Source organism: Ipomoea triloba, chromosome 10 (genome assembly GCF_003576645.1).
Source record: "Ipomoea triloba cultivar NCNSP0323 chromosome 10, ASM357664v1".
NCBI classification, from domain to species: Eukaryota; Viridiplantae; Streptophyta; class Magnoliopsida; order Solanales; family Convolvulaceae; genus Ipomoea; species Ipomoea triloba.
In genome coordinates, this window is record NC_044925.1 from 2,926,085 (window position 1) to 2,934,990 (window position 8,906).

The window sequence follows — 8,906 nt, forward strand, 5'->3', positions numbered from 1 at the left end:
TCTACTTGAACATGGTATTACAACACTACTCCACAGGAATGAGAGTTACCAAGCTAACTGTATGACCAATTCATAGAGTATAATCTAAGTTGCATACCTTGTTGGACATGGTATTTCCGCACTACATCATAGCGGGAGGAGTTACCAAGTTAACTGTTTGACCAATTCATAGAGTATAATCTAAGGTGCATACCTAGTTGGACATGGTATTTCCGCACTACTTCATAGCGGGAGGAGTTACCAAGCTGACTGTCTAACTAACTTGATTGAGGTTGCCACCATAAAGGAGAAACTTGTCTCCACTACATGGTGTATTTCAAAAAACTTTATTGATTGTACCTTGTATAAATACTAAATAGATACAATATTAACATTTTATCATTTATCATTTATATATATATTTTTACAGTTTTTTGGGGGTAAAACTACAGAGCAAATAAAAACAGTAGTTTTGGTTGTTGTCCTGTTCCACTTCCGGAGCTATCTGTCATCACCATATTCTCCATAGTCCCATCCTTATTCCTTACGCCCTCCGTCCTGCGTAGCGTTTTCCCATTCAACGATTTCCGTTTTTGTCTCTACACACACACACACTCACACTTTCCACTCTCCATCTCTCTCTCTACCTCCCATCCTCACAATCTCACTCTCAAACACAACACTTTACACTCTACTGTGTTCTCCTCACTCTCAACTCTCAGCTAGCTCTCCCTATCACTCCCACACACACATAGACTTACATAGTTGTGAGCACGCCCATTGTTTTTATTCAAAGAAGCTCCCGTGAAAGTGTATAGAGGGAGATCTGATTTAAGTGAAAGAAAGTGATGGCAATAGTGGACAAGTGTGTTGCCTCTTGATTGAGGTGAATGTGGTGATGTTTCAAGTCTGAACTGACAATTCCCCTCCGGTTTCATGCTGTTTGCATTCACCCTTTATGCTGCAAGGCTGTAAAGTTGTGGCCTTTGAACCAGAAATCAAGGGTTTCAAGAAAAGATGGTAACTTTGTCACTGCCTCTCAGTAATTGACAGTTTCAAAGTATGTTCTAATTCAGATTTTTTCCCTGGTTTTTGCATGAGTAGCAATGAATTTTGAATTTTTGGGGTTAAAGTTGGTCAATAGTTTTCTGGGTCATCATTGGACATGAGTTTGTAGTTACAATATAATATATGCTTAAGTAGTGTAGTAATAGTATGTTTGGGGATTTCCGGAAGGTGAATCTTTGATTACTTGGGGGTTTCTTGTTTCCTATTGAGACGCTATTAATATTTGTTTTGGTGAATTGGAAGTTGTTTCAAGTTTCAAATAGTGATTTGGTTAATGAGAAGATCTGGGGTAGAATTGGGTTGATAGAATGTTGATTTTCTTGATTTCTAGTATTAATAATTCTAGAGAATTTCCAATTTTGGATCAACTTGTGTGCTGGTGATCATGACCAAGGCTGTTCGTAACCGCATACTTAAAGATGTAAATGGTAACATTAATGATCACCTTCGGAATCATATACATTTGACAAATTGTATTCATTTAAAGAATCATATGCATAAGCAGAGTCCCATCTTGGGTGATAGGTCTCTTATGAGGGACCTTGCTGCCCTTCAGAGATCGAGGTCCTTGAGGGATCCTTCTGCAAGCCCGCCCTCGTGGCATTCCCCTTCGGTTGTGGAAGCCCCTCCCGTAGCAGCTGAAAGGGCTGCGGAGATGAGCACTGCTAGACAGTCTGTAGGATTGGAGATACCAAGGGATGGTAGAGGGTTATCTGAAACCTTACCACCTATAGCTGACCTATCGACTTCAAAAGTGGGCAGTGGTGAAGTTAATAGGCGGAATATTGGTGGGACAGCAGTTGCAAGTGAGTGCAGTAACAAGAGTGGAAATCGAGAACAGAGAAGGGTCAGGAGAGAAGAATCAAGTGGGAGGAATCTGGGGACTGATCTTGTTGCTGGAGGAAATGGGCTTCGAGATGAGGTAAAGGATCTCGTTCAGGAAAGTATTCATGGAAACTCTGAACAAAGGGATAAAAGTATTAAGCAGAGCAGACGGCATGGGCCAGATGATCGTGTGAAGACTTTATCTGAAAAACTGAATGAGTTCTCTTTGGACAGTGATGAGGTGGCTTCATCGCAGGTTCGTGTTCACGGAAGACATGGTCACAGCAAGAAGATTTCAAAGAGAGGGGAAGCATCCATTAGCGGGCACCACAGTGGGAGGGTAAAACAACGTAAACTTAGAGGTGCAAGGAGATCCCGTGCTTCTGTTGCTTCCAGAGATGCATTTGGTGAGAATGAAATGTCTGTGGCTTCTAATTCTTTTGGTCAGTGTACGTCAAACCAGAGATACCAAGTAGAACAGGGAGATGAAGAATATGGCCACCAAAACGTCACTAGGGCTCCTAGGAATGGATGTGGCATTCCTTGGAACTGGTCAAGAATTCACCATAGGGGAAAATCTTTTCTTGATTTGGCAGGTAGGAGTTTGTATTGTGGGCTGTCTGAGTCAAGGTTAAAGAAAACTGGTGCTGCTCCTCAAGTGAGGGACAGTCAAAATATCCCTATGATGTCTGAATACTCGAGTTCATCTTGTAAATCTGCAGAAGCATTGCCTTTACTACTTGATCCTTCTGGCTCCCAAGAAAGTGCTGAAAATGCTGCTTGGTTTCACGATTATTCGGGAGAATTGGGTATCTTTGCTGACAATCTACTTAAGCACGAAATTGACTCTGATCTTGCTTCAGAAGCTAGGTTTGGTGGGCAGCGTAATTTTCATGGTCATGGTAATGTGAGGCACCGAAGTCTTACTCAAAAATACATGCCAAAAACCTTTAGAGATCTGGTGGGGCAGAGTTTGGTTGTGCAAGCTCTTTCTAATGCTGTTGCAAAGAGGAAGGTTGGATTGCTTTATGTGTTCTACGGGCCTAATGGTACAGGGAAGACTTCTTGTGCACGCATATTTGCTAGGGCTTTAAATTGCCAGTCTCTAGAGCATCCCAAGCCTTGTGGAGCTTGCAATTCTTGCATTTCACACGATATGGGGAAAAGTCGAAATATAAGAGAAATAGGCCCTGTCAGTAATTTTGATTTTGAGAATATTATGGACCTTCTTGACACTATGATCATTTCCCATTTTCCATCTCAGTATAGAATTTTTATCTTTGATGATTGCGATAATTTGCCTCCTGATTGTTGGAGTGCTATTCTAAAGGTTATCGATCGGGCTCCTAGGCGAGTTCTTTTTGTCCTTGTTTGTTCAAGCCTAGATACATTGCCTCATATAATCATATCGAGGTGCCAAAAGTTCTTTTTCCCAAAGTTGAAAGATGCAGATATAATCTATACGTTGCAATGGATTGCTACCAAAGAAGGTCTAGAAATTGATAAGGATGCATTAAAGCTTATTTCAACAAGATCAGATGGATCGTTGAGGGATGCTGAGATGACTCTTGAGCAGTTGAGTTTGCTTGGGCAGAGAATCTCTGTTTCGTTGGTACAAGAACTGGTGAGTTTCGTTATTTCGTGTAATTGGATCTTAGCTATTGGTATTATTTCTGAACCTCAAAAACCATCATTGTTAATAGCATTTACCTTGCTAAAGCTGCAAGTTATTTCCTGGTGATAAAAATGTCATTTTTTTAATGATAATTAACCCTTTGGCTATAAAAATTACTTCTGTATGGGATTAACAAGTCATTAGTCATGAACATTGGATTTTTTACAATTTATTTTTTTCTTAAGATTCTTGTGTTGCATGACAGGTTGGGCTTATTTCGGATGAGAAATTGGTCGATCTACTTGACCTGGCATTATCAGCAGACACTGTCAATACTGTGAAAAGTCTGCGGGAGATAATGGAATCCGGTGTCGAGCCCTTGGCTTTAATGTCACAACTTGCTACTGTTATTACTGACATTCTTGCCGGTATCTATGACTTCACAAAAGAAAGACCTCGAAGGAAGTTCTTTCGCCGCCAAGCATGTACGCATATTATAATTTTGCATCTTCAATTGCATAGTCATTAGCATTGTTGATATATTCTTACATATTGGTAAGATCGTTGTGGTACAAGTGAACTTTTGTTGATGGCTAGGGATATTTTTATAGCTCAAATTGATTCAAAGTACCTACCGAATCAATAATTCAATATATGAATGACTCAATAGTTAGTTTTCAGTGTTTATCATTGTTTAGCATAGAAGATTGAGTGGTCTATGGAACAGAATTCCATAATTTCATTCCTTAAAGACTCCTAAACAATCTGAAATCGCGTATAGCTTAAAACTAACACATTTCCGCTTCATACAATCGCCCATATTTGATAACCTTCTCGATTTCTTCGAATTTGCTCTGGAAACAATTCCAAATTTGATCTCCGACATTTCTAAAACCCTATTTTCTAAGTTCCAACTTTGTCGTCCTTTACCAAGCTACATATGTTTATATTTCCTTAATTGAAGGGACCGCTTTTTTGGTTTGATTTCAGTATCTAAAGATGATATGGAAAAATTGCGTCAGGCTCTGAAAACGTTATCCGAGGCCGAAAAGCAGCTGAGAGTGTCGAACGACAGACTAACCTGGCTTACTGCAGCATTACTGCAACTCGCACCAGATCAGCAGTATCTGTTACCCAGTTCCTCTGCAGACACTAGTTTTAATCAAAGCCCCCTAGGCTTAAACTATGGAGGTGGAAGAGAGATACCCGGGACAAGCAATGTCGGGCATACTAAGATGTCTCAAAGAGAAAGAGGATTAAAAGTTCAAGCTGAAAGTTCTAAGAAGAGAGGTATCGTTGATAGAAATGGACATGCTGGAGCTGGAGTTATTCCTCAAAAGTCTAACAGCATTTCTAGTGATCGAAATAGAGTAAGTAGTGGACAAGGGCCCGGTAAATTTCAAAATGAAATTGAAGATATTTGGTTGAATGTGCTCAAAAGGATTCAGATAACTAGCTTAAAGGAGTTCCTGTATCGGGAAGGAAACCTGACCTCCGTTAGATTTGGTGCAGGTACTTTAATTACATTTATTTAATCCGTAAAACCATTACTATTACTTGTATTGTATGGTGGTTTTTGAATCTCATATTCTCTTTCCCTCCCTTAATTTTCATTGCATTTACAAAAAACCTTAAGTCGATGAAACCTTGGAGGCTTGGACATATTATTTGTCTGTACTTTCATACTGAATTAGGTGTAGTGTGTGAATCGGATTAACATATTTAGCTGATACATTGATACTATGTATGTAATGAAGATTTTGATTAAGCTAACAAAATTTTTAACGATTAGTCCTGTATATGAAGTCTCTTGATTGTATCGCGGTTCTTTCATTTGCTTGTATTAAAGTTGCCTCGAGCAATCCGATAATTACTGTTTCTTCTGAATGTCTTTCTGCAGCTCCAACAGTGCATTTAGTTTTCAGTTCACACGTAACGAAGTCCAAGGCAGAGAAATTTAGGGTACATATTTTACAAGCGTTTGAATCTGTTATTGGATCCCCCGTGACAATCGAAATCAGATGTGAATCAAGGAAAGATTCAAGAGCAGGATCGATCATCTTTCCCGCATCTCACGATGGTTTATCCTCCGGTCTTGGCAATGATGATGTCAATAGAAGGCCTCGAAAAGAACGAGAAGGTGCTTCGACAGAGATTGACACTACTAGAATCGGTAAAAGCGAGATCGTGGAATTAGAAACTTCTCCGAAAGAGGTCAAACACGAGAGGCATATTCACGAGACACAACCTGATAGGCGGAGTTTTGGAAATGATTATATTGGAGAAGCATCCTCAACCGCTAAGAATTCTAACGTACCATCTGTATCGGATGTAAGGAAATTGGGGAACGGAAACCCGAACCTGAGCCTGATGAGACGCAAGGTATCTCTTGCTCATGTACTTCAACGGGCAGAAGGATGCGCCCAGCAGAGTGGATGGTCACAACGCAAGGCTGTTTCTATTGCCGAAAAGCTCGAACAAGAGAATCTGTATGTGCTTTTCCTAATTATCACATACCTCTATTTTGTGAACAGTGTTTATTTATGTAGAGTAGTAAAATGTGCGTGTGCCCCATGTGTCAATATAATGCTTTGTATAGTAAATGTAATAAGTTCCATATTGAGTATCGTACATTTTTCGACCATAGAACATAAGCAAACTAATATTTTCTGTTTTGCAGGAGACTGGAACCAAGATCTAGAAGCTTGCTTTGCTGGAAGACTACAAGAGTATCACGTCGAAAGGTAGCTGTGATTATTTTTTGTCCAACCTTTCCAAAAACATTTTTTTTTGGGTTGGGTCCAAAATGTTTGATCAACACTAAAATTTGTCATTTGCATGAATTTGCTGAAATTAAGACAAAAGTTTCGCAAATGGGAGGTCATGGGCTTAGTCCTAGTGGGAGCAATATTGACTCTTTGTGCTTCAATAGGTTAAGAAAGTAGCTATGAACAGATACTACATTGTAACAGAGTTAGTAGTACTCAAAAAAAAAAAAAAACAAAAAAACAAAAGTTTCGCAATCTGATTTGCTATTATGTCTGGGGGCTCGGGGGAGGAGTGGAGGACGGAATTTTGTTTATGCTTTTCTTGATTAATTTATAGTAAACTTACAGAGTTTTGAATGTGCAGCTTTCGCGCTTGAAAACCAGAAGTAGGAGACCGAAAGCTTTACTGAAGTTGGTCTCTTGCGGGAAGTGTCTCTCTGGTAGGTCTTCAAGGTAACGATAGAAAAACATACCAGATGTGCCTAAAGGCTGCAATGCAGATTTCAGTTGTACTTTTCTGTTTTTTTTTTTATGCATACGAAATGAAAAGTTCATATTTTATTTGTTAAATACATGTTTCAATGGTATGATGATAGATGATAAGAAATGGAAGATCAGAGCTTCTATTGATTACGATTTACGCCTCTTTGCTTTTCTCGCTTCTCTAAAACTGCACAAAGCGTTAGCCACCCTAACAACCCCCCGGCTCTCCTCTTTAGATTTATTTACTAACGTCTTATGTCTACCTTTAAATGCCATTGATTTCGAACTTGATATTTGTTTGGAATAATATCACTACACCGTTAATTGTATCATGGATATTGATCAGGTCGTGAAAGTTATTCGTTTTTATTTTTCTGTGTGCTTTCCGAATTACTCCTCGTCCTCGTCAAATGATCCAGTGCAAAACAGAAGAACATTGTTGAGAGAAAATACTCTTTGTTCAATCCCACTTTTGGTGGACTTTAAGGTATGCATAGAATTCTCTGAATCCGCACGAATAGTTTCTTCGATTGTTTATCTCAATCCTAAATGTTGCTTCTTTTAGTTAATTACATCTGAACTTGAAATATCCTTGATACTGGACAGCATCTGTTTAAGTTTACCAGTTTTCTTGCTTGTGTAATTGACATTTCTTTATGGGATCAATTTGACACTGAATAGTATGGTCCAAGTGATGATTAATCAAGTTGCAAAATTATGAAATAAAATTGCTTTTTAATATGGGATATTGTTTGTTGTAAACATGATGGATTTGTGTTTTTTTCATTCTTGCCCTCATGTTTGCTACTTCATTGCGGTACTGATCGGCACCAGTGTTTTTATGTATCTGGTATAACTATGTATACTATTTAGATTGTACCAGGTATTGCCAATACTTGTTCTCAAAATATCCGATGCAATTACTTTGTTCTCACAATTGTTTTTTTTTTTAAATGTAATTTGTAAGTGTGATCACTTTTGAGAGTAAGAGAGTATTACAAGGATGTAAAGAAAATAGCGAATGAATTGTAAAATTGATAATGTTGAAGTAGGATCCACTTTTGATAATTGCGTTGGATGTTCATAGATTTTTTGTGCTTTAACTTTTTGATAATGGTTAAATTAGACTAAATTCCTAGTTGTCAAAGACCTTGTGGTCGAGCGACATAATTGTAACTCTCTCAAATGAGAGGTTTTAGGTTCAAATGCCAATGTGTTACAATATTACATTATAAAAGAGTCAGTAATACTAAAAAAAAAAAGATTAATTTACCATTTATGAGAAGTCCCGTTGAAAAATAAATATTTTCTAGACTTAATTTAACACTTTTTTCTTGAAAGTCAAATTTGTCATCCTCATATACTCATATTGATTGCACATACATTTCAATAATTTAAAATCCAACATCATATTGGTCAATGAATGTGCAACCACATAAAGCTTTGAGTTGTTTTACTTGTTTATGCTTTTATATACCCTCAGATCGATGATCCACTCATTAAATCTATCTACAAAATTGTTAGTTTTCAGAGCATCCATCTATAAGTAATAAACAAAAATAAATGATAAGTCTTCAATTCAAAACAAATTTAAAACAATAAATTTGTCAGTAAATACATATTCCAATAAATACATTGTTCTATCATTTCTCAAATATTTTCAGCTCAAAGAATCTAAGCACCCTAACATCGAGTGTCGACTGGAATTTTATTATACTACATAATAGTTGACAAAGAGTTTTGAATTAATTCAGTGGCAAATGTTGAATTGTCCTGTTTTAGTGAAGTACTATACTAAAATGGTAAGGAATATGGAGCTAATGTTATAGATTATAATAGTGATGAAAGAGTTGAAATATTGAGATTCTACATAAAGCATCACTTGTATAAAAAAAAAACGCACAAAATTTAATATTTTATCTTTTTGAATTGATATATTTGAATACAAATTTTGTGTTGTTTATTTTTTTTTCAGGATGTAGATAAGCAAAGATGATATACATAACATTTATAAAGAGAATTTGGTTGTATTGCAAGTGAGATAAGAGAGATCATTAAGAATCCCATTAACATATACATAATGATAATTAATCTATAAAGTCTAAACTCTAGCTCAAATCCCATAAATAAAGTTAAAGTGATGATAATTCTAATGTGCTATTTTTTTA

General features: G+C 37.2%; 1 protein-coding gene across 2 annotated transcripts; it reads left to right on the forward strand.

The window, feature by feature from the left end:
* The first annotated feature begins 491 nt into the window (after nucleotides 1-491).
* On the forward strand, nucleotides 492-7,498 carry LOC116032463 (protein STICHEL-like 3). 2 transcript variants are annotated; one of them, XM_031275036.1, is made up of 7 exons: nucleotides 492-3,496; nucleotides 3,753-3,972; nucleotides 4,478-4,999; nucleotides 5,388-5,976; nucleotides 6,168-6,231; nucleotides 6,620-6,708; nucleotides 7,158-7,498. In XM_031275036.1, the coding sequence occupies exons 1-7, from the start codon at nucleotides 1,433-1,435 to the stop codon at nucleotides 7,222-7,224; spliced, it is 3,615 nt and encodes a 1,204-aa protein (XP_031130896.1). In that variant the 5' UTR covers nucleotides 492-1,432; the 3' UTR covers nucleotides 7,225-7,498. The 2 variants fall into 2 exon arrangements, with proteins under 2 accessions (XP_031130896.1, XP_031130897.1); XM_031275037.1 differs by lacking the exon at nucleotides 7,158-7,498 and having other exon boundaries at nucleotides 6,620-6,903.
* The last annotated feature ends 1,408 nt before the right edge of the window (nucleotides 7,499-8,906 follow it).